This window comes from Passer montanus, unplaced genomic scaffold (assembly GCF_014805655.1).
Source record: "Passer montanus isolate IOZ18808 unplaced genomic scaffold, ASM1480565v1 scaffold2, whole genome shotgun sequence".
Classification (NCBI taxonomy): Eukaryota; Metazoa; Chordata; class Aves; order Passeriformes; family Passeridae; genus Passer; species Passer montanus.
The window spans coordinates 4159343-4185688 of record NW_024366591.1 but is presented as its reverse complement, the minus strand read 5'-3'; the positions used below and the strand labels follow the sequence as shown (position 1 = coordinate 4185688).

Sequence of the window (26346 nt, the reverse complement as noted above, 5' to 3'; positions counted from 1 at the left end):
CTCTGCCTTATTGGCATCCGTTCTGCTTTTCTCTTACTTCCCTCTCATTGTTTAACCACCTCTGCAATTAAAAGGGTGGTCAGCAGCTAAATTCAAACACCAGTGAATGTTGCTGAAGAAGAAATAATCTCATTTCCTCATGCTGAAGAACTATCAATGTAGGTAGCCTCTTCTACCTTGAAAGAACCAAAAGCAATCCTGGTCAAATGCATCTTTTTGCGGGGAGAAATGTGGTAGCTGTTTAATAGCACACGAGAGGGTGAAATAAAATCCTTTGAAAGATGTCACTAAAGATTCTGAATCTGCCACTGGTGGCATTTTCCCATGGCTGTGAATCATAGCAGGAGTCTGGCTGGAAATTCTTTTGGACAAAATCCTGAGTCCAGGAAAGGGCTGTGATCCAAGTGATGACTTCTGTCCTCTCTGTGAGTTGGTCGTGCCTGCGCGCCTACATGGTTTTTAATAGCTCCTGCACACACCCTCTAACTAAATTTTTTGTGTCAAGATTCATCAAAAATAGGTTTACTGTGCAAATGTATAGAACCTTTACCTAGTAGTCATCATATTGTATGGCTTTATTATTATGTTAAAGATATTTAAATATAGATTCACTGATGGCTTTTGAATCTTACTTTTGTCTATCATATGTGAGACTAACAGAAGCTCAGAAGTGCTTTAAAACTTTATTCATATTAGGCATTTTGACTTCTTTGGTTTGTTGTGTGGCTAACTAACACAAGATTCTACACTTAAGAGTAGATGTTTATAATGTGACTATTAAAGTATTGGGACCTTCATTGTACCCTTCTTATGATGTACAGTTGTGGAAAGAACGTTTTTCAGATAGAAAAATTATTCACTGCACTGCTTTGGCTTTTTGTATCTCTGTTAAAGTTGAACTGGTAGTTTATCCCACAGTCTTACCCCAGTGATGTTTCAGTGTACAAAATTTTCCTCTGGTCTTGTCCACACAAGAAGCATCATCCATTTTCTTACAGGTAGTGACCAAAATATCCCCACCTGAACCAGCTGGGTGATTTCATAAAGTTGTTAATCTGTTATTGCTGGCAGCGATGGGTCTGTTGTAAGAAAACTTTGTCTACTCTGTTTTGCAGGAGAGGTTCAAATGTTTCACTCACACTGGATATGTGCACCCCAGGCTGCTCCGAGCAAGGCTTTGGCTATGTCATGTCCCCACGGGAACAGTCAGCCCGGGAATACCTCCAGACAGCCTCAAACATCCTGACTGAAGAGGAGCTGCACAAGAAGGCACTGGATCCTTTCATACTGCAGGCAGAGTTCTTTGTGAGTGTCTGGCCTCTCTATTCTAGGAGCCTCAATAAAAAGTGGAGGTTGTCTCTCCATAGAAGACCTTGGTATTATTTTCTGCCAGTCTAAAAGTAGTATACGCAAACTCCACTTCTGTCAGTGAAGCATTTCATACAATTCCCAAATTTATCATTCCTTTAAATTACAATGTCTGAAAGCTTTCAGTAGTATTGTCACTTAAAAACTATAGATTTGATTCTAGCAAAACCAACAACAAGAAGTAGTCTTTGTTTCACAAGATTTAGGTTGGGTTTTTTTTTTTTCTGAACAAGAAGTCTTTGTTTCACAAGATTTAGGTTGTGGGTTGTTTTTTTTTTTCTGATGTATATTGTCTTTTTAACAACAGCAACAAAAAATCACTAGAGTTCAGAAGAAAAGCCTCATTTGCTATAAGCATAACTTCTTGAAGTGTTTCTGGAGTTGCCCTAAAGATGAAATTAGTCCTAATCCACCCTCTTTGCTGCTGAATGCTTAATGTGGAGCTACTTTCCAAATCTAAATGTTCTCTGGTTACCTGAAACACAGTGTGGCTCTGTCATTCAGCAGGAGCTATAGAAAGTATATATTACTGGGGTTTTTCTCTGCACAAAAATAATTCACTAGTTGTAAACTTCTGAAGTTAATACTGCCATGTCAAATATTCTCTTAAGCTGAAATCTCAGCAGAGCAGAGGAAGATTGTTTTGCAACATGACAGCCCTTTCAACCTGTCCTCTTTGTGACTTCTAAGTGTCTGAAAAGGAAAGACCACTCTGATTATCATTTGCTGTCCTCCCTCCTTGCACAGGTTCGGGGGGTTTTTTGCCTTTATGAGAAGAGAGGGATACTCTGGGCTTCTGTTTCAAAGTAGAACACAAGGTATCTGTGGTCCTTAATTCCTTTAGTGCTGTACAAGTTGAAGGAAAGCAGCTTTTGTGTAGGCAAAGCCCTGATTTTTTTAAAGTATCTATTGCTCTTTTAGGGAAGGAATGTTCACTTGGTGTCTGGACTGCTGGACTAGTCCACATACAGTTTCACCACTCTTTGAGCTACTCTGTAGCTTTCAAGCAAAGAAAATAATGTTAGATGCAGGAAAAAACACACTTCATTTGTCTGAGAGATTTTGAATTAGATTTCCTCGTGTTCATAGAATCATCCAGCAGCCAAGCCATCCCAAACTATTTTCATTCTCTAATGAAAACTGAAAGAGCACAAAATGCTGTGCAATCAAAATGTCATATCTGTAATTAAAAATTGTAAACTAGTTCTTTTATGAAACAGTTACCACCAGCTAGCTCTTCATCATGTGTTTTCACTCTAACTTACTTGGTTTTCAAAGTCCTAAACCCAGATGAAGCAAGAAGTTGTTTCATTTTGCAAGAAAAGCCAGGGAGCACATTAACAAGGCTAAATTTTGAAATTCATATAAGATTTAGAGTTTTTACTCATATAGCAGTCCTGTTGATTTCACCAAGAGTTGGCTTGTGCAGTGAATGACTTAAGACCCAAAACAGCCCATGGAGCTTGGCTCGGGAAGAGTTTGGGTTGACTAAATACCAAGGAACAATTGAGAAAAATATGAAGATTTTGTTCCTATGCAGTTCTCAAAATTGATAGAAAATTACTTCAACAAAACATTTTTGTCCTTATTTGCCTTTGGTTAGAGCCAAGTGTGCCAAGTGCTTTGCAAGTGGTGGAGTGTAGATAGTCATTTCTAAAGTTCCAGAACTGACCTCAAGTTGCTCCAGGGTGGTTTAGATTGGATATTAGGAAAAAGTTATTCCCTGAAAGGATGAAGCACTAGAACAGGCTGTCTGAGGAAGTGGTAGAATCACCATCCATGAAAGTGTTTGTAAACATGTGTATGTGGCACTTAGGTACCTGGTTTAGCAGTAAACATGGAGGTGCTAGGTGAAAGGTTTGACTCGATGATCATTTTCAGCCTTAATAATTCTCCGTTTCTGTAGTCCATAGCTCTGCTCATCTTAAATTTCCCCCTTACTTGCCTTACTCAGCTGTTCCCAGTCTGTCCTGTAGTGGTCTCTCAAATCCAGGGTGCAGCAGCTGGGATGACCAGCTCTGCCTCCTGGTTCCTGCGAGCCATTTCTCTGCTGAGCGTGGTTAACATATCCCTTCTCTTCATCTGGCTTTCTACTCCAGCTGCTGGAAGGCTCCTGTTTGTTCCCACCTGGCATTAGCCCCTTATTGCAGAGGATGAGCAGTGGGGAATAGGAAGCCCCTCCCTCTTCCTGTGTTCTTTGCAGGGATAGAGAGTGCAGGCAATCCCTGAATACCCCTTTGCTGTCCTTTTCCATGGAGCTTGGCAGCACGATGAGCAAAGCAGTGACGCTCTTGCAGCTCCATGGAGTCAGGGCAGCGCACCAGCCTGTCATCATGTGTGTCATACTTTGTTGCTGGTGCAAGTCCCCAGCAAATTATTAACTTCCACCCTCAGAGAGGAAGCGATGTGAGTCAGAAAGGATGGTCCATCCTCTTGGAGCAGTGTCTTGCGTTCCACCTCTTGCATCGCTCAGTGCCTACACTTGCAATTCAGTTCTAATAATATTAGGAGTGAATATGTCATGCGTGTTACTCAATGAATTAGTCACCAGGAGCATTTTCACATGAAGGATTTCAGAAAAGAAAGCCAGTGACAGAAAAAGGAAACATCAATCATACTTTGGTGGTAAGTTGCTAGAGGTACTGTACAATATGTCCCAGCTGACTTCATCACTTTGCCTCCCTCACAGGGAGGACATAATCGGCTTGGGGTTTTTATACCTCCTGTGAATCTAATAATACTACTGACTGTCTCTTATGTTTTTGTGGGTTTTTTTGTTTTTGTTTTTTTTAACAGGAAATTCCAATGAACTTTGTTGATCCAAAGGAATATGATATTCCAGGCCTAGTGCGTAAGAATCGCTACAAAACAATTCTCCCAAGTAAGTTTCTACTTTTTAAGTCATTGAGGCAGGGTGGTTTATTCCACAGGCTGGAAGGCTTTGCATTTTCCTTCCCAGAGTGCATGAAGTGTACCATCACCACCATGTATTGTCCAAAAGCCATGTTTATGGAGACGCAGCATAGGCTCAAAGCATAAATCAAACTTCCACAGAGGTACAGAGCATGAAGAACTGAAATGCTACTGATCCTCAGGGAAACATAGGTTTTTTTTTTAGTTATTAGAATTGCATCATTTGGTGCTGCTTAAAAGTTGTTACCCAAGAACTTAGTCTATTATGATGTTAGTGATTTCTTGGATTAAATTTCTTTTGAAAGACCAAATTCTAGCAGCATTATTTTCCTGACTGATGTTTTTTCAAATGCAGACTGAGAATATTGGGAACTGGCCTGATGGCATTAAGATGAAACAGAAAATTATTTTTCTTTTCTATTACACAGTTTTATTTGTAGGCAGAGGTAGGAGTTTTGAGAAAAAAATTGGTACAAATTTTTACAAGCGTCATCATTTTTCCCTCTCTCATACTTTCAGATATTTTGAAAAGTGATGCAATTGGATGTCATGCCTTTTTTTTTCTCTCTAAGCTGTTGTTGGGAGATGGTATCACCACTACAGTAGTCTTTTGCAAAATGTCAAATGTCAGGTTAGCAAATATAAGTGCCGTGAAGTCAAAAATGTCCTCAGCTATATCTAATAATCAATGAATCCAGATTGAAAACGGTTTTAAAAAAGATTATTTTAATGTCTTCGAACTCCAGCAACTGCAGCCTGATGTGTGAAACTCTTTTGATGACTTTGTACTCTACCTCAGACCAGAAGTGTAAAAGCATTTAGCCTTTCACTGTTGATGTGCTAATGGTTGAGGTGATTCATTCAAGTATTAATTTGCTGGTTTTGCTGCAACAGGAAGATTGCAAAAGTGAATATTGATTGCAGATGCCCAAGGTGCCAGATCTCTAAATGATCTGTATATTCTGTATTTGGTATCTCTTTATCTCAGCCATATGGGTATCTGCCAGCAGCCACTGTTGTTACTTTGACCTCTTCATCTCAGATAATTCACTCAACCATCTCTCTAAATGTTAACAACTTTATTCTGGCCATATGATCTGAGCTTTTTTTTTCTGAATGAGCTTTTAGCAACTTTGTCCTTGACTGTGGCCACAGGATGGCTTGATGTTGCTGAGAAAAGGAAAGGGCTGAGTGCTCACTCTTGTCCCGCGGACTCCATTTCACAAGGCTTGGTGCTGGCAGTGAAGAAGAAAGGGTAGAAAGGAGACCTAAACATTCTCTTTACACTTCAAAGCCATAGATCCCAGGAAACATGAATCTGGTCTATTTGAGGACAGCATTTCATGCTGACTCTGTGTTTGTAGTACTCTACAAATCACTGTGTACTTTGTCCTTAATATGATATTGGGTAAAGCACAATTTTTGCATAAGTTTCATTTTATTCTTCTTTCTAAACCAGCTAAAGTTTTTTATGAAAAAGGCACCTGTGGTTTGTTTTTAATATTGTCTTTGTCATATACACTGTTGCTGTTTGCTGAGGCCTCTGTCAGGAGGATGTTTCTTGTCAATGGTAACAAACTGGGTAGCACTGGTCAAAGTGGGCCTGTGTCTGGTCCCTTTAAAATCAGTGAAGCAGCCATTGACTTCAGTAGGAATTGGTCTGAACTTCTTAAGTGGAATAATGTTTTCTTTTGTCATCTTATTAGAACAAGAATAATGCTTCATAAACAGCCTCAATGAAGGAGACTCAAGTACTGAAGAGACTTAAAATGCAAGAGACTGTTAATATTCTTTAATTTCTCTATAGCCATTATATTTGTTAATAGAACATCTTGGAGTGTGGTTAATTGCAAGATGAAACTGGGGAGGAGTTATTGTCATCTGGCTTGCCTGGGTGCAAAAAATGCATGTTTATGTTTTGGTAGAAAAGCTCTTTGCTGTCATTTCACAAACAATATTCTAATGTCTTTGAAGCCAGAATGAGCCTGTTGACCTAACAGATTGAGAAATAATTTCCTGTAGCAGAAAACTGCTTTTCCAGAGTCATGCTGAGACACTGACTCAGGAACAATTAGGGCAGGCTTCAGAGAGTGGATGAAACTGTCAGAACGCTGCAAATTACCCCAACCATCCTTTCACTTTTTTTAATGGTCTTAACATGGGGGTTGTCTAAGGCTACTCACATCTGCTGTGATGGCCATGAATGCATGTGAATGTCTTGCTCTACTAAATAATCTTGTGTGTCACCTTCCTCTGATAAACTATTCCTTATCTCCTTACACCTTTCAGATCCTCACAGCAGAGTGTGCCTTACCTCAGCTGATCAGGACGACCCCCTCAGCTCTTACATCAATGCTAACTACATCAGGGTAAGAGCTCCATAGCCCGGTGTGTCTGCCCACCCTCTGTCAGCCACTGTTAATGTAAACAGAATTGCCATGCACACTGGCTTTTACATTCAGCATCCTAGCTGATCTGATTGCTCTTCTCTCCTGCTTACATTAGCTGAAACACAAATCTCAAAGTGCACCTGTACAGATTCAGACTGAAAAAAACATACTTCTGCAGTTCTTGATGCAAAATTCCTTGTCAGCTAGCCTAACCAAGGCACTGGATAATCAGCCTGAATAAGGCTCATGACCTAGCCAGTCACCTCAAGGCTGTAGGACACTCTTTGCTGGAATTCCGTGAGTCTGCACTGTGCCTTTGCTCCATGTACACATGTGCAGGAGAGAGACGGAGAGGAGAGCTGGTGCCACAGAGTCAGCATTTCATCCAGGATAGCTCTCTGGTTTTTTAAGAGCAAACCTTCAAGGTTATGGTGAACACCGCTGTTAAAGCTGATCTCTTGTTCTTTTGTTGGCAGGGCTATGGAGGAGAGGAAAAGGTATATATTGCTACTCAGGGACCGATAGTTAATACTGTCACTGACTTCTGGAGAATGGTGTGGCAGGAGCGTTCTCCCATCATTGTCATGATTACCAATATAGAAGAGATGAATGAGGTAATGCTGGTACATCCAGTCTATATTTTTATCTCTACTCCAACAGTTATTTTCAGCATAGACACTAAGCCAGCAAACAGAAGTTAGTTCAGTGGCCTGTGCAATCATAGCCAGCATTAAATTCTTCAGGCTCAGAGAAGATGTGGGCTTCTCCTTCGCTTCAGTTTACTGTGAGTCTTGTTTTGCTGTCTGACTTCTCCTACTGTTGGTTTTGCCATTTTCCTCTCCCAGCTGACCTGAAACCCCTCCTTACCCAGCTCTATTTGCAGGCAGCTTATGAAGTTCTTTCTGAAGGAATCAAAAGCAATAGTACCCCATAACTGCTAAGGCTGAATATCTTCAATCAGTAGAGTTGCTGCTGCTTTATCTTGCATTTATTATGATTTGATGTCTACATGCACATTTCATTGAGGAAGTACCTGATTTCTGTATGATAATCAACAACTAGAACTGGCTCAGACATTGAGGACCTTCCCCTGAACGTGTCTAGGGAATGCTTATGAAATACTGAAATTAAGGTGCTGAAATTTTCTATTTGCCACCTACCTCCATAAATTAAACTATAGTGATGTTTGTGCTAATCCACCTAAAGTGAATTCTTCTTTTTTTTGCAGTTTGTAATACTGCAGCCCTCCATCTGTTCATTACTTACCTGCTGAACTCTTTCCCCCATAGCAGAGTTGCAAGAACTTTGTGCCTGGGCTTCAGCTCACAGACAGGTAGCTGAGCTCACATCTGCCTTTATTGGCAGTGTAAGATGTGAGAAAGTGGTCTGGGCATGTGTTGGGCTCTGCATCCTCCTCCACCACTAAGGAGCAAGGCTGGATGGAGATATCCAAATGTTGTTTCTGAAGCTGCAGCACCATTGTATGTCAGACTTTTCCTTGAGAACAAATTAGTAATTTAGGTTAGAGGTTTTTATTTGGAGAAGAAGCTTTAGATGCTTAGAAGCCAAAGAATATGGGCATACGTCCAGCATACAGACAGAGTTGTAATGGCTTATCTGCTAGCTGGAAGCTTAATGCTCACAATCATCACGTGCACAAACCTTTAGCTTTTCATAGATATAAGATAAATATGTTCATGTATTTTTTCAACTTCATTGAAAAAAGACATGAACAAGACTGACACAGAATTATGACGCTTTGCAAGTTAAAAATGGTCAGTTATTACAGCTGGCTCATTGGAAACATCCTGTCAAGGATTGCTGATGCAAAACAATGAATTATGTTGCTGATCTGAATGCTTTGTTTTCACTCAGGTTTTAAATTTGCACCTGTCTGTATCTGAGCAGCAGCACTGAAGCAATAACTTGCTCATTAATCAAAGTTGCCATTTTCTGACACATTAAAATATCGTGACATAGTCAGGGCACCAGAATCTTTTGCAGACTTTGAGATTTAAAGAAGATGCAGAAGAAATGCTGGTCCTGAATGACATGTCTGAAATTTTCTTCAACTATAATTTTCATAACAAGATTGTATAACAGGAAGGCAAAATAACCTTTATGTCTGGATTGCCTCCTACCTGCACTGACCAAGTGTTTCAACCCTCTTACCAGTCTTGGGAAGCAGTGCACTGCAGTGCTGATGCACTATAGAACTGAAGCTTGCTACAGCCTGTATATCACAACAGAGCTGCTGAGTCTTTCCTGGTAAATTTTGTGTCAAAATGTGTCAATGACAACAATCTCAGCCATAAATACAAGGTCCTTCCATATAAACGTTGTCTATACTCACTCCATTTATCTGCAACACTTTTATTAATAGATAAATAACAGGACTCAAAGTACATAGTTTCAAACCGAAAAGTTCTGTTCAGCAATGATGCTAGTAAGAGAGACTTTGTATTCTTCCTCAGTGCAATGGCTTCACTAATATGAGTATTAAAAGCTCTGTACCTCAGCCCTCTGTCACTTCTAATCTGAACTGACAGACAGCCCCCAGAAGTGAGTGGGCAATCTTACTCCACTCCTGTAAGCAGAGCGGTGTCTGTGCTATTGATAGCTGGTAGTGCTCTTGACAACTTTTGCAGTGGATTTTGCAGTTTATGAGTAGAGGAAGAAAAAACACAATCTGCATAAATAACTTTACAGAGACACAGTGGGCCACGCTCCCAGTGGGTTATTAACTGATGTACTGTGCAGATGGAACAACACTGATTCTCCCACACAAAAATTTTGACTCAGTAACTTTGCAAGATACTTTTCTGTTGTTAGTCTTTCTCCTCAAGTGGAATTACGTTTGGTGGGGGAGAGAAAAATGATTCAACTTGTTTCCTCCAAGATTGTGTACAGCTGTGTAAAAGCAGAATCTTACTAGCATCATCTTTACTGAGGTTTGTTGAATAGCAGATACCTGCTCTCCCGTGATAATGAAATAGCTTCTTGCATTATCACAAGGGAGCCTTTTTCTCAGACTGTGCCTGATTCATGTCATTCCTTGCCCATGGACTAATTTGTGCACCATATTGAAATGCCTGTCTCTGCCTTTGCATATTGATTAATTTAGAGAAACTAAATACAAAACCACAGTCCTTTTTAGCCCTCCTTCCAGGATCAGAGGCACCTACAAATTTGCTCTGGCTCATCTCTAGTGTATCACTACCACAGAGTAGATCTCCAAATGGACTATAGTTTCTGTATTTTCAAGTGTTAGTTTGTGCTGGCTGTACCTTTTACTGGTTTTTGGCAAAATCAAATGTAGTAGTCCAATCCGTCTCACAGCTACTGCTGCCTTTTAGTTCCCTATCTTTGAAAGATTCTCACTGACATTTTTAAGTGGATTTTGGTACATAATCTATTTTCCCAATCATCCCCAGTCATGTTATTTTGTGCAAAAACATATGCAAACGATCATTTTATATTCAGAGAGCATTGAGCCATTATAAAAAATAGAAAAGCTGTATTTTGTGTTTCTACATCAGTATATATGCAGCACAGATATATTGGTAACTAGTGTATATTATACTAATCATTATTATCTCAAGAAAAAGATTAATTTTAAAACACAAGCACATTGCCACCAGTCTCTCTAATGAACCTTCAAAATGCACATCAGTTGCATAAAGATAAATAAGGATGTGTGTATTTAAAAGCATTGGTTAGTAATTACTTGATTTGTGCATTTTTAATCAAGCAATCAGGCTATTATGGATGCAGCAAAAATCAGCTGAAATGTGGTCCCTGTTTAGTAAGTGAAAGCTTGTACTTATTATAGAAATGAAATTTATTCATATTCATCTATGCATGTGTTGTATTCAATTTCAGAAGAGAAAAAAGCTGAGCCTCCCTTGATACCTGCTTAACTGGATTTGTTTTATATTGCACACAGAAATGCACAGAATATTGGCCAGAGGAACAGGTCACCTATGAAGGAATAGAAATCACAGTTAACAGAGTCATACAAGCAGACGATTACCGTTTAAGGCTCATCACCCTAAAGGTAAATCATTCCAATGTACTTACAGTAGCTTAGCTGTCTAAACCTATAAATGCGGATGTTCAGGGGGAGTTGTGTAGAAAGCTTCTGCACAGTGTAGTGCTGGAAAAACACCCCTTTTCATTACTGAAGTCATCGTAGCTTTGCCCAGTTCACCAGAATGAAAGTTACAAGAAAATAAGCAGTCAGAGGTTTAGGCTGCATGTGTACAGTCTGAAAGCCACCAGGCCAGTTGCAGTAGTATGGGGTTCACTGGGTAAGAAACCAGTGACTCATTCTGTGCTTTCATCCTCTGGGTTCATTGATCAGTTAAAATGAAATGTCAGCTCACAGAGAGCTTCTTACTTTGCAAGGGTAGTTTTATATACCAGTAACCATTCTATAATCTTGTGGATAGAAAGTTTTAGCACAGGTTTAATTTTTTAAGTACTTAGATACTACTTAACCTAAAGTCCCAGAGTCTTATTTTTCAACTCTTTTCATTGCTAGGTTCTAGAATATCAAGCTATGTGTTTTAGTAACAGTCTGTTTATATAAACTTCATACGTTTTTCATCTGCCAGATCTACCCTGGCCTCAGTATAACATGGCAAGTTCTTCTCAAGCTGGAAAAACTCCCCTTTTATCCAACCAGTTTCAAGTCTCTTCAGCCATAAGCTAATGGGCAGAAAGCCAGCATATGACATCCCATGTCTGGATTCAGAGTGTAGAAAGTCTGTCACTCATGCTTTTGGCAAAGGCAGCAAGGAGAAAATCACACTCCCTGACAAGTGGGAAGTGAAGAATATCTACATGTTGCAGACTTGCAGCTCATCTGGTTTTGCTTTTCAGTTAGACAGTGGTTTTGTTTTCAGTACTAGTGGGTCAATATCTCTTCCCTTCACCCCCCAAATGTCAGAATGTGAACCGCTGAGTTCTAGAGCTGAAATAAAGATTCCATTTAAGTTACCTTTCCCTACATCTGTGCATTTGACATTTAATGGCAATAGAGAAGCAGCAGTTCTGAGCCTTGCATACATTAAGTGACTTGCTAGTGAAAACTGGAAAAGCAATGAATTGACTTCAGTTTGCCCTTAAACAGGAGTGTTCAGAAATGTGTTATTACTACATGCTTTACAGAGTCGACTGTCATTTTTCTCTCCATATAGGGGATAAGATTTGTCAGGTTTTGGGAATTTAGAAAAAGCTCAGGCTAGAGGCAAGGCTTGTTTTCCGTTCTCAGAGAAAGTTTCCAGTGTCTAGCCACTGAGTCATGATTTCAGCTGCAGAATACATGTTGGTAGACTTCAAACTGTCTGTTAAATCTTGCTTCCTCCTAGCTGTTCCCAAGTCTTCTCACTCTCAAGGAACCATCTATAGAGAATATTTTGTTCAAGTCAAAGCAGAAGTGTACAGAACCACAGAAGTCAGGCATATGCCAAGCAGAGGCATAAAACTTTTAACACAGCAGACTAAACTAAAGGCATCCAGAGTTCATCAGTAGAACTTTGTCTGTTTTCCGTTGCTGTCAACTAAATGATTTATGTAGTGATTCATGTTTTTCTTCAGATGACTTTTACTTTTCTCTCTGTGTTATTGACAACATTTTTATTATAATTTTTCACAACTGAGTTAAGAATTGGGTGTTCATAACTTCTGTGACTCAGACATAGTCATACATTCAAAAGCAACTGTGTTTCAGAGCAGTGTTGATCAGAGTAGTGAGCTTGAGTGTTATTCATGATAACTAGTTATGCTCTCTTAAACAAAGTATTTTCTCCCTAGGATAAATAACCTAAGGCCAGACTTTGTGCTATGATAGTAAGACACTCTGTTCCTGAAGTGAGCTAGACACGGCCTTAAGGATCCTGTGGCTATGCTTCAGTGAGCACTTTAAACCCAGTGTAAGATGGAACAACATCTGAATGAAGCCCAGCCTCCCTTTGTCCAGCTCTCTTGTTCTGACCCTTGTTCCATCTCCCATGTGCCCTCACAAGTGTTTGTGACTATGTGTCAAGCCAAAGGGAGAAACGGATCCATCTGAAAATTAATCCATCTCAAGAAAGGAAAAAGATTTAACGTGATTGCTTTCCCAATCTAGTTCACTGTGAAGCTGTGCAAAAGCTCTGTCATCCAAAGAGAAGGATGGAAAATGCACAACCACAGAATACTCTTAGCATCCAGTGACTGACAAGTATAAGGTGGGGCTTGGGAGCGTACATGACAGAAACTATTTTCAGATTTTTGTGCCTTGTTCTTCAGAAAAAGTTATATTTGTCTTTTTCTCTCTTCAACTCAGCTAGCCATGGTTTGAAGGGAGGATTGTGGAAGCTAACACTTGTTCTTGGACCTTTTGCAAACATTTACTTTGCCCTGTGCCAGCTGGCTTGTGCAATGGCTGCAGGGGTAAGGCCAGTTCCCTGGGCACCATGTTACTATTTTGCACCTTTAGAAATCAGACAGAAGGATATCAGTCTGAACATACAAAATCAGAAGCTCACAGTGCTACTTGGCACTCCAAAAAGGAAACAGCACATTTGCTATATTCATAACCATGCTGAGACAGAGAATCAGAATTTGTGTCTCTCAAAAAGACCTGGACTGCAGCTAGATACAATTCCCACCTTCCATACTGCCTCAGAATTTCTCACCATGTCTAAGAGAAAAGTAGAATTGACAGGAGACCAATATAAGTCGGTCTGTCAGAAGAGATAGAAAAATAAGCTCCCATCTCTCTCCCTCATCTATTTATCTAGCTATCAGAGACAGAGATATGGCTCCTGGCTCTCTGTCTGTCAAATACATTATGAAAGCAATTATGTCACAAGCACAGCTCTGGCTTTGCTGAATGAATCTGTCAAGAGGGAACAGACTGCCTGGAGTGTTTTGCACACAGCTCTTGGCACTAAAAGAGCAGAATACTTTGTGGGGGGAGGAATTTTTTTTTTTTTTTCCCTTGTAAAAAAAAAAAAAAAAACCAGTTTACCGAAGTGCAGTCATGATATTTGAAGTCCAGATTTTTGTGTTATGTGGCTTCCCATTTGGATTTCTGTTCCATTTAGCATTCACATAATGGTTGGGGTTGGAAGGGACCACTGGAAATAATCTGGTCCAACCTGCCTGCTACAAGTTCCCTTAAAGCAGGTTGCATGTGCTTGTGTCCAGGTGAGTCTTGAATATTCCAGAGAAAAAGATTCCACAAACTCTCTGGACAACTGTTTCAGTGCTCTGTCACCCTCAAAAAATTTCTCCTTGTATTCAGATGGAACTGAATACGTTCATTTTCTGTGTTTCAGTTTGTGGCCCTTGCCCTTGTCCTGTAGCCAAGCACTACTGAAAAGAGCCTTGACCTATCCTCTTGACACCCTCCCTTCAGATACTTACAGATTTTGATATGGTGCCCTCTCAGTTGTTTCCTCCAAGCTAAACAGGCCCACCATCTCCCTCTAAGTGAGGTGTTCCAGTGTCCTAATCATCTTCATGGGCCCTCCACTGGACCCTCTCCAGTAGTGCCTTGTCTCTCTTGAGGGTGGGGAGTCCTGAACTGGACACAGCACTCCAGGTGAGTCAAGTGCCCCCTCTCTAGAGCTGAGTAGAGAGGCAGGATCACCACTCACAACCTGACAGCACTGCTTTTCTTTATGCACCACGGAATACCTTTGGCCTCCTTGGCCACAAGGGCACTGCTGGCTCGTGGGCAGTTCATTGTCCACCAGGTCCTTCTCCACAAGGCTGCTTTCCAGCTGGTCAGCCCCCACACTGTACTGGTGCTTGGGGTTATTCTTCTCCACGTGTAGGACCCTGTGCTTGCCCGTGTTGGACTTCATCAGTTCCTCTCTGTCCAGGTCTCCAGCCTGCCCAGGTCTCAAGGAACAGCAGCACAGCTTTCTGGTGTGTCAGCCACTCCTCCTAGTTTTGTATCATCATTAAGAAAAGTGCTGTGGGTACTCTTTGCCCCTTCATCCAGGTCATTGATGAGTAAACTGAACAGTGCTGAACCCAGTACTGGTCTCAGGGGAAGGCCACAGGCTATGGGCCTTCAAGTGGGCTCTTTGCTGCAGATCACAGCCCTCTGAACCCATTCAGCCAGTTTTCAATACATCTCACTGTCCTCTCATCTAACCTATGTTTTCTGAGCTTACCTCATGAGGAGGTTAGAGGAGACAGGGTCAAAAGCTCTGCTGAAGTCAAGATAGACAATATTCCTGCTCTCCCATCATCCACCCAGCCAGTCATGCGGTCACAGGAACCTTTCAGACTGGTCAAGCATGAATTCCCCTTGGAAAATCCATGTTGAATACTCCAAATAACCTTCTTTTCTTCTACATATTTAGAGGTGATATGCAGGGTGAACTATTCAATTGCCATTTTAGGGATGGAACTGAGGCTGACTGATGTGTAGCCCCCTGGGTCCTCCCTCTTGCCATCTTTTTGAAGACTGGAGTGGCATTGGTTTTTCTTCAGTCTTCAGGCACCTTCCCTTTTCTCCATGATCTTTCCAAGATGATCAGCAGATGTTACTCAGCAGTATCATCTGCCTGCTCCCTCAGCACTCATGGATAGATCCCATTGGGGCCCATGGATCTGTGGGTTTCAGGTTTACCTAAATGCCTTCTAACCCAGTGTTTATCAACCAAAGAAAAGTTGTCTTTTTCTCCAGAATTTCTTGTCCTCAAGGTCTGGGATTCCTGCTGGCCAGCACTGGCAATGAAGAGTGAAAAAAAGAAGGCATTCAGTAACTCTGCCTTCTCTGTATCCTCCACCACCAGGGCTCCCACCTCATTCAGCAGTGGGGCTACATTTTACCTGCTCTTCCTTTTGAACTGATGCAACTGAAGAAACCCTTCTTGTTGTCCTTGACATCCCTTGCCAGATTTAATTCCAAGTGGGCCTTAACCTTTCTTGTCACATCTCTGCATACTTTGACAACATTCCTCCCAAGTGCCATGTCCCTTTTTCCATATTCCATAAATTTCCTTCTTGTAGATTTTTGGGTTTTGCTTGGAGTTTGTTTGTTTGTTTGTTTTGGGGTTTGGGTTTTTTGGTTGTTTTTTGTTTGTTTGGTTTTTTTTTTTGCCAGAAGCTTCATAATTATCCATGCATGGCTCCTGCCCTCTTTGCATGATTTCTTACCCAGAGGCATGCACTGAATTGAGCTTGGAGGAAGTGATGCTTGAATATTTACAAGTTGTCTTGGATTCACTGTCTTCTAGAGCCTTAACTCAAGGGATTCCTGAAATTAAGTCCTTGAAGGAATCAAAGTTATGTCTTCCAAAGTTCAGACTTATAATCCTACTTACTGCCCTTGCTCCTTCCATGTAGGATCCTTCACCATTTCTTGGTCACTGCAGCCAAGGCTGCCCCCAGCCTTCAGGTGCCCAACCATGTACTTAACGCAAGGTCACCTCTCCTTGTTGGCTCCTCCACCGTCTGTGTCAAAAAGATCTCATCAGTGCTCTGCAGCAATCTCTGGACTGTGTGTGCCCAGCCATCTTGTGTTTCCAGCAGATTGATTTAATCTTCTCAGTCTTAAAGGGAAGGCCATGTTTCAGCATCAATTTTACAATGAGAAGTTCTTGTAAAACTGTTGTGGTGTTTGTCTTAACTGGATTGCAGAAAGGAGAAGAAGTCAGAAACCTGAAACATTACTGGTATACGTCTTGGCCAGACCAGAAGACACCAGACCAGGCCCCTCCTCTGCTACAGCTAGTACTGGAAGTGGAAGAGGCCATGCAGAGCTCAGAGGAGAAGAATGCCCCAATGATTGTTCACTGCAGGTAAATAAATGTTGTGTCTGAATTCCAAGGGCTTCTTCGCATACAGTGACGCAGTGCAGGTTGCCACACGGGCCATCAGTCACACGTGTGAAATCTTGCCCAATTGCTTCTGAAATGTGCTTGGAACTCCAAAGCTTTAATGACAATTATTTTCTATACCAAGTGTTCAGATACAGGCTGAGTTGAACATAAAAGCTGGCAGTGGCTCAGTTACTTGTAAGAATAATTTCATTTCATTTGCCTTACCAGTAATACATGCCTTTAATTATCTTTGAAAGGTTGGTTAGCAGAGATTAACATATGTTAAGTGAAATTGAGTAGGAAAACCCATGCAAGCAGACATATAATAGTATTAAATTTTAAGCATCAAACCCCCTGTTTTGTAGGTTCCTTCTTTGCTTTTTTAAAAATAAATCATTATTAGGCCAAAGACAATAATTTAAATATAACACATAAATGAAAGAGTGACAAAGCCTGTTACAGCAAGTACTAATTAATAGTCAGGAAATGTATGCAGTTGATGGTAAAACTGAAGTATTAGTAAGAATCCCTGGCAAAGATGAGAATTTCTTATATGGAAGGAGCACAATCTTTACAGCAGTTTGATGCCTGATGAAAAAATTGTAATTATCAATCAGAGCAGAATAAAAATAGATGAAGATAGATACTTCTCCTCTGTCCTCAGAAAGAAGTGGGATGATGTACTTATCATTTGTAGACATGATGAACTATGTTCTTTGGCACTGCTATCTAGGGAGTGTGTTAAGCATCAGCAACCGCTATTAAATCAGATATGCTAGTTGATTTTCACCCAAGAGTGGTTTAAAAAAGTTGGTTCACGCACTCTAAACCATCAAAGTTTAGTATAGATGAATTAGAGTTCTTGGAAAATTGGAGAAGTTCCAGAGGTCTAAAAGGAAGCCCTGTTTTGCCAGTGTTTAGGAAGGTTAAATGTGATTATTTGAAAACTACAGTCTGTTCTCAAAACGGTTGTTCCAGGTAAATAGCAGAAAGCCTGATAAGAGATGCAGTTTATCTTGCCAGGATAATCTTCCATCATTTCAATAACATACATTTTGCCAAATTTATTTTTGTATGGAATATTGCTTAATTTTGCATAATGTTTTCTAGGAAACAGCAGATGGTTGCTCTCCAAAATCCACAGTAAATGGGTATTATACAATGAGAATGTTTTTATAGAGTCTCTTGGCAGAAATGGTTGGTAGCCTGGTGTCATCACAGATCCGACTGTAAGCTAATGTGGAGTAATCACTATTAAAATGCTCGTGTGATACCACATGTCCAGTTTTTCTGCCTGTGTTTTAAAACAGAGGTTGGAAAAATTTAGGTGAGTTCAGATGAAAATAAGAAATGGTTTGTAAGGAGGTCCTCTTTGTCCATGGAAATTTGTGACTCTCTCGGAGCTCCTTGAAGAACTATATGGTATCTGCTGCTGGTTACCATCTCACTCTTGCTTTGCATATTTGTTCTGTCCTCTTGTATTTTGTCATCCCCGTGACACTGTAACAGTCTGGGGAGAAATGGAACATTTTTATTTGAAAAAATACTAAGAGACAAGGAGATAGGATTATGATGTGTTCTGTATGGATAATGTGCCACCCAATGCTGTCTCAGCCACTGAGAGACCTGCAGCTTGTCCTGCAGGTCTTTATCTAAAAATGGGTGTTGTTCCCTCCCTTTGTAAAACACTGAGGTGACTGGACAGTAAACAGTATCAGGAGCTGTGTGCTGTGGTCTGTTTGGTTATGGTCAAGTGGAAGATGAAGGATTTGTGGGCAGCTGTGAACCATGAACTCCAATGTTGCTTGAATGTTTCTTGCCAGCGGTCTTGCATTACGATTTTCTCACAATGTAAATGAAAGCAGGATTTCCTGTAGTTGTGTCAAGTAATTATTCCTGAGTATGTTCACTTAATTATTTCATGCATAAGAAGGGCTTCCAGCATTTGCTGGCAGTTTGTTAGGTAATGAGAAGAATTCACAGCTTCTGTAGCACTCTGCCTTTGAAAATAAATTCAGTTCTGGTCAGATACAAAAGAGTTCAGGAAAATTTTAAGAACTTTTTTTGATAGTGAATTTGTTGTATTCTGCTCTAATTCAAATTACTAGATTTCAGGTCTGATCAGAAAATGGCATCACACTTACTATACCACTGTTAGCTCTAATTATTTAAGCAAGAGTTGGGTTTTTTTTCGCTCTAGCTGTGAATGAAAATAGCTTCAAAGAAGCTGTTAAAATTGATAATTTCAAAGCAAAGTTTGCCTTCAAAGCAAGGCTTGCTGTCCAACCAAATCTTACTAAGAAATGCAGAAGCTTTTTTTCAATGGTTCAGTGAGAGGTTCAACAACATATTGGTTCAATGAGTCTCCAGTAGTTCATTTTTAGCACTGTATCTGCAATGTTCACCCTTCTGCTGTGAGTAGCTCACACTTAATCATGTCATCCAGCAAAGCTGGTATCTTTTCCTAGTTACAGCTTTCCATCTGGAAGCACCCAGCTGGCAAAGGTCAGAGGGACAAAAGGTATGGTGGGGTCTGTGCTGCTTTAGTGGCAATTGCTGGACAGAAAAGTTCCAAAATCCTTCTGACATCTCCACTGCCTCTCTCTGCTCTTCCCTTCCTTAGTGCAGGCATCGGGAGGACTGGTTGCTTTATTGCCACAAGTGTCTGCTGTAAACAGCTGAGGAACGAGGGCATAGTTGACATTTTGCGAACAGCCTGCCAGTTACGGTTAGACAGGTAAGAAAGCCTGCTTCCTTTCCAGAAGAATAAAAAGCAAAAATGGTAATAGTTCCCCTTATTTAAGGAGAAGAATGTAAGAGGAGAAGAACAAACCGAAGTGGAGGCCAGGAAAGAACATTCCTCTGACTTTTAATCTTTGCCTGAGCAGTAAACCTTGCTGAACAGCCCTGGAGCTGGTTTAGGTTCACGGCTGGCATCAAAGTCTGCACAGCTGTCCATCTCCATAAAGCAAGGGGCGACCTTTTACCAGCTGGGGAGTTGGCCCCATGTGTTCACACAGAAGCAAAGGCTCAAAGATCTGCTGTACTTCAGTTCAGAGCCACATATCATCACTTTTCTCCCAGAAGGAGTAATGAAAATTTATCTCATATACTGGAGCTGTGGGCCATGGTGGGAGAGACGTTGCCTGGGGAAGGAGAGTGCACAACCTGGAGTGTTTGCAGACATATGAAAGGAGCTGTGAAAATCTCCACAAATTCAATGGTTTCCAGTTAAGCATTTCTTAACACACCACCTTGAGTTTGATTATTAAGTAAACAGACTTGAATTTTGTACCAGAGATGTTATTTTTCCTCTCCCACTGGTTTCAAGTGCCATCAAAACATGTCTCAGTGCTCTCTCTAATGATAATGATAAATGTAGTCGGGGGAAGAGATGTCACGAAAAACATACCAAAGATTTTTCTGAGGGAAAAAAAAGAACCTCAACCCCACGCTGAACTTTATTTCAGAGAAGAAATTATGCTCAGTGGGAGGCAAAAAATGAAATGCTTGCTGCCCTGCTGAGGCTCTGATAGACAGGGACCTGCAGGGGCTTAGAGATTTGGCTGTTTCAGTGGAATCTAGCCAGACAAGGGAAGGCTTCTTGAGAAAAAGAAAACCAGATTATGAATAGTGAGTGCTGATTATCCATGGTCCAGTTAAATATCTGTCTGGATGTGAAATATCTTGTCTCTGTGACTAATGTTACACAGGGAAAATGCCACACAAATGAAGACGGAGGGCGCCTGCTTACAAATGTGTGTGATACAGCAGACCAAGTGCAAATTCTAGCTTTGAAGGGAGAGGGGAACTGGCAGTCACTGTAGGACTCTGAAGAAGGAAAATCATACTTAAAGGACACCATAGGGAAAAGGAAGACTGCAGGAGCCTCTGTAGCTGCCATGTAGCTCTCAGGAGTGGGATGGAGTAGATAAAAGCCATTTAAATGTCATGGGGTAAAATACTCAAGATGGAAAGAAGATCACCATCCTTCCTACAGAAAAGCATGATTTCTTCAAGGGCTGAAAAATAGGGCTTGTAGTCTCTTGGAAGTCATGCTGCCACCCACTCTCATTTTCACTAACTCCTCCCAAAATCTCCAGGAGACTTCAAAAGCAGCATGAGAGGTTGAGACAGTGTCTCAACGAGCAGCTATAAGAGGGGAAGACTGTGTCTCCTCCTCTTGCCTGATGATTACTGTCTAGGCTGGTAAGGAGTCACCCGGGACTTAGGGAAAGAAGGCTGAATGCAGGCCAGAGTAGATGTCTGAAGGAATGCACCTCCCTGCTTTGCACAGAAATAGAAAGGTTGGCATTAGCCCTGAGAACTGCCTTTGAGGTTGCCATGTAGCCATGAGAGAGAACAGAGCGGTTTTTCCCTTCATTCCCTCACGAATCCCTTGGAAAAGTTCTGTGCACTGGGCTTTGCATTAGTGGCCAACAGATGGTCCTAAAATAACCTAGTATGACTAAGGAGAGGAAGTAATCATTTCTGCATCCTTCCCACAGTGCTGAGAGACATTTGCTGTCATTGCCCACAATGCAACTCAGATTTCAAAGGTTTCTGTGGAAAATAGGGGTGAAAACATAATTCTGTGCCAAAGCCTGGACAGCAAGCACATGTCATGGTGTGCATGTGTGTGGCAAGGGAGGAAGCCACCACATAGCAGGAAACTGGATAAAAAGGAAAATAATTTCCTGTGGTTTGAATCTCAGTGGACACCCTGGTGCTTCTGCTGCTACAACTTCAGGGTGCAACCCCACTGTTTATGGAACTTCGTGGGGAGAAATTGTCAGATATTACTAATGTTCCTTGTGTGTTACAGTCTGACAGAGATATATTTCAGTGCTGTGTAGAGCACAGAGGGACTCAGAAACAAATCAACTGTGAGCTTGTATTAAGGAGAGCAGATGGGGAGGAGATGCTCAGCTAGGAAATTAATTTTTTTAGAAACATGGTGTGTGTTTCTCACCTTTGTTAGATAATGAGAGGTTAGAGAATAGGTCCCTGCCCTTCCCTGCTCATTGTTAAGTGTTATTTCAAGCAGCTGCTTAACAAAATAAGTGCAAGGGGCTGAAGGACAAGGTTGTCTTTCCTGCTTATCTGTCTTACTGGTATGGCTGCTGTGTGACCCATAATGGTTAAGTTGGACCACATAGAAAAGGGCTGTCCCCAAGGAGAGTGCTAGCAGTCTGCTACCCATTTGGCTTAGAGGAAGCAATTTTTCATTCCTGTCCTCTGGTGAGGTTTCTAAGGGAATGCACCACATATGCTCTTCTCAGACTGACACAGTCTGGTTGGCTCCAGTCACCTGTGGGTTCCCATGTTCCTCAGCTCCCCTTGTCATTTCAGCCTCCTTTTGGCATGGCACTGCCAGCATCCGTGCACCAGTGCTGGCATAATTCTGTGTACATTTTCTTTGAGCTTCACATATAAGTTTCAATTGTTTTCATAATGGATTGTCAGGAGATCATATCACTTTCAATGGTACTCTTAGCAAAATTTCAAGTGTTAGTAGAATCTGCTTAAAATTAACAGCTTCATCCTAATTGTCTCTAATTCTGTCTCTCCCTGTAGTGCTTATATGTTGGTTAATATGCTACTTGCAGAAATACACAGGCTAATGACACATGAAAAATAAACTACTTTACTCCTGCTTGCATTTCCTTTCAGGTTTTCAGTTTTAAAGAGAACATTAAAAGCTAAAAAATTAGCTGAACCAAAACAGGTTACTGTGCTGAGGAATATTTTGCTATCAGGGTGTGCATAGCAGTCAGTTACTTTAGAAAGGACAACTCAGATTTGTAACACTGCGTGCTCCAAAATCCTGATGGCCATCCCTAGTTTTGTGGCTAACTTGCCAAAAGCTCGGTGTGGAGTGGCACAGAGGAAAGAATCCTCATTGCAGAATGGGAAAATGGCATCAGTTGTCTGGGCTGGTGTGGCTTGACCTGGCCTGGCCTTCTTTGATCCCAAATTTGGTCCCTAGTGCAGCTGTACAGTCTTGGATAATCTGCTTCCCCTCTTTATTCCCTGCTCCCATCTATCTCTGTAGGGCTTTGGGGTGGGAATTACTTTTCACAGAAGGGTTCTTAGACTACAGGTGCTCAGGTAAGATAAGATAAATGATGGTGATGCTTTCCTGGAGGAGAGCCTCTGCCAAGGAAAATAAATGAAGGTAAAGCCCATTCCTGTTCTCACTACCTTCTGTTCCTTGCTCAGTAGACTTGCAAAATGGAGCTGGAGGTCAGGCTTAAAGCTGGTTGCAATCAAAGGGCACTTCTCATTCATTTCAGAAAGCTTTGGAATAGACCTTTGGTGTGGAACACAAGCTTCATGTTAGCTGTGCTATTTCCTTACCTGTTTGCAAGTAATAAGACTGCTGTTTCCCTCCCCTTTTCTTCTTGCCTTTCAGGGGAGGAATGATCCAGACTTGTGAACAGTATCAATTTGTGCATCATGTCATGAGCTTGTACGGAAAGCAGCTTTCTAGAGCAGCAGAAGAATAAGTGTTCATGATATTCCTAAAGGCTAAAGCCAGGAGAACTTTTGACTGCGCTCAGATATATTTCAGATCTGATAAGAGACACATGGTAACCTGGCTGTCTTAGCTGGAAAGATATTATTTTACTTTGATATTGCTTTTATGCTCTTGTTTGCATTGACATTAAAGAGCTGAGGTACACCTTGTCTTAAACATATGTGACAGGACATAATCTTCACCAAAAAAGGCTTATTTATACTGTAAATAATTATAGTAGCTTCATTTGTTACAAAAGCAAGGAAAAAAACAGAAAAAAATCCACTGTCTTCAGTTTGTTCTTTTTTAAAAGGTCATTGCTAATATATCCAAATACAGTGTGAAACTTTTTGAATTGTCATGCTGAAATGTGCCGTATGTTGACTAAGCTTGAAAGTAAATTTTTGCCTCTTTCTGATTGTTTTTACATATAAAATTACCGAATACTGTGTGTATCGTAAACCTTCTGAGCCTCTGCATTGAAAGACTCAAGTAGATTTGCATTGAAATGATGTTTCACACATCATGTTTGCTTGTTTATTTTTTCTAAAGCAGTCCACTACCAGTGTTATCTGAACTAGGGGGGAAACAAGATTTCAATGACATGAGTCAAATTCTTGCCTCGAATTCTTACCAGCAGTGTACCCCAGTATCATCACAGTGGGGTCAATCTCAGTAGACATTAATCTGAGCATAAATTCTTTGTGCTTTACCTTTTCTTTGTCAATATTTGGGCATCTTAGTCATCTGGCAAACAGATTGTATTTCTGCAAATAGTTTCTATTTTTACGTAGAAGAGAATTTCTCCTGAAATCTGAGATTCAAAATCAGGTGAGGAATTTTTTTAGTTCATCTTTATTAAAAATCTAATAATAAAATCACTTTTATTCTATGAATTTATACTTGTTTCAAAGTTTTGAGGGTAACCATGTGTCCAGTGCCTATTAAAATTAATGCAAATCCTAAAGGCAACTTAAAAAAAAAAATCAATGTGAACTTGTTGGCTGCTTTGTGAAAAATTTGCCCTCAAACCAAATTTAGACAATAATTAGCCCATTCTAACCACTGATCCAGGCAACAGTGTTTCCTTTCCAATAATAAAGACTGCTGCCTGTGCTTTTTGGTTTAGACTTCAATCAGGCTGGGAAGATTGTAGTTTGTGTTCAATACTTAGAGGTGAGCACACGTTTTAGTGCTTCACTGAGCAGAGAGAAATGGAGGTACGCAGGATCCTTAATATGAAGAATGAGTGTATTGTGAATAGGAGCTCTGATGACCTACTAAAAATATATTTGCTTCTCTTTATTTCTAACAATAACCAAAACCCACTGTTTCGATTAGTGCAGAAGATTCTGAGAATTTACTGCACTTCCTAATCAGGAGAAGGTAAAGCAGCTCTCAGAACAATAAGGGCTGATCCTGCTCCCACTGATGTTTTGCCATTGACGTCAGCAGGTGCAGGGTAAGGCCTGAAATGTTACATCTACAACTTCATCACTGTGGGGAAAAAGTTTCCCAATATTTCAGTACACATCTTTGTGTTTATTCTGTATCCATGAACCTGTAAAAATCCTGTCTGCAGGGTTTGCATGAATGTGTGGCAAAACGTGTTATCTTTAAACCACTTAATTTTATTGCTGTATTTAAAATATTTCCTTCAGTGAGAAGCTAGCAGAAAGAACTGGCATTCTTTTTTAAAATACTGGTGATAGTCTTTAAAGAGAGCAATAAACTTAAGCTTTTGAGCATAACATGACTGTTATTTTTATGTAAATCTTGATAGCTATATTCTCTGTGCTACCAACTTCTTTGAAGGTGTAACACTATTCCATCTAAGCACTCCTTAAAAATAACAAAATAACCACTGATATTCTGGTTAATACTGAAAGTGGAACTCCCTATAAATATTTTTCAGCTTTTCAGTGCCCTTCCATGTCAAAACTGACTCAGTGAATAAAACTACTTGCTCTGTCATTAGCTTCCCATGCATCTGCTAAAGAGTGCTTGTTGGTTGGAGGGCAGTGTGCATCTAGGAGGTAAGTTCAACATATAAATTGCCTCCTGCACAAGGAGATTTTCTAGAGAATAACTTTATGGCAAGCAAGGTAAAAAGGGCTCTAAGATACTGACCTTGAGGTCCTTGCACAGATCCTCAGCAGGTGTTAGCTGGCAGTGCTTCACTCACTTGAGTAAATGTGAATGATTTACGACATTGAAGGAAATCTGGCCTGCTGTCCACTCCTATTCTACACAGGTGGAATGTCCTGAGAGTGTGGCTGTTAATAAAATCAGGTTGTTTGGCATCAATTCACTGCTACAAAGCACATGTCAGTCTCGTTGCGTGCTCTGGTGATGAGGGCTGCACTGCTGCTGCCTCATACCAGGCAAGAGCAATATCACTTGGTCAGGATCAAAATATTCAAATGCCTCTTAAAGTGTTATTTTGTCTAACAGATGTGGAGCTAATCCTCCTATTTACTCTCTGGCCTTATCATAATTAACATATTTCTGTCTCTTTTTTTCTTTACTTTTTTAAAAATAGAATTTGAGATCTGAAGGACCTTTTATCAGCTTTTCTGATCTCTTCTGGCAGCAAAGGTAGTCTTAAGTGCTTAAGATTAGCACAAAGGAGCTCTGGCCGTGTGCAAGCACTTGAGATGAGTGGGGCTGCTGCTTCTGTAATCAGTGTGTTTGAAACTGAGCTGACAATAGGAGCTAAACTAAGCTATGTCTCTGGCTAATCTTTTTACTCCTTCTCTATTAAATGAAAATTCCAAGCATACTTCATCCACCCTCTCCTGCTCAGTGCCTAGGACTCTCTGTACCAGAGACCACAGCATTAGTACCTACAACACAGTTGTTTCCCAGAGGACTGAATTCCTCTCTCCAGGTGGGTAAAAATATAACAAACATGAGATGATTTTATTTAGAACCAACTGTGATGTCTTCTGTTTGATAAGCTTTTTCACACTTGGAACAGGGCAGAGGCTAGCTCAGTGCCTTGGTTGTTTGCTGATCATTTGGTCGATTTGGTCACCACGCTTAAGCAGTTTTATCCTGTTTCTGTCATGGTAACAGACTAATGGAACATTCTGTCCTCATGCAGGTAGTCTGAGATCAGCAGGTGCCAAAGTTATGTAAAAACAAAAACTAAGATTGCACTTGAGTGTAAGAGCTGTCCCCAGATAAAGCACGACTCACTCTATGAAGGATCAAGATTAAGATGACTTAATCAAATTATTCTTAAATGTCAACTACCTAGTAGTCATGTAGGGAAGAGAACTGCATTTCTTCCAAGACTTTCAAAAGTATCTGTTTATTCTGG

General features: G+C 40.7%; 1 protein-coding gene across 10 annotated transcripts in view; it reads left to right on the top strand.

Moving 5' to 3' along the window:
* Positions 1–24772, top strand: part of PTPN5 (protein tyrosine phosphatase non-receptor type 5) — a 78116-nt gene extending 53344 nt beyond the window's left edge. For all 10 annotated transcript variants that reach the window (XM_039707658.1, XM_039707655.1, XM_039707656.1 and 7 more), the window contains 8 exons: positions 1116–1305; positions 4165–4249; positions 6571–6650; positions 7148–7285; positions 10618–10728; positions 16320–16480; positions 19125–19238; positions 22917–24772. In XM_039707658.1, the coding sequence (XP_039563592.1) occupies positions 1116–1305; positions 4165–4249; positions 6571–6650; positions 7148–7285; positions 10618–10728; positions 16320–16480; positions 19125–19238; positions 22917–23010 (973 nt within the window). In that variant the 3' untranslated portion in view covers positions 23011–24772. The remainder of the gene's footprint in view (positions 1–1115; positions 1306–4164; positions 4250–6570; positions 6651–7147; positions 7286–10617; positions 10729–16319; positions 16481–19124; positions 19239–22916) is intronic.
* The last annotated feature ends 1574 nt before the right edge of the window (positions 24773–26346 follow it).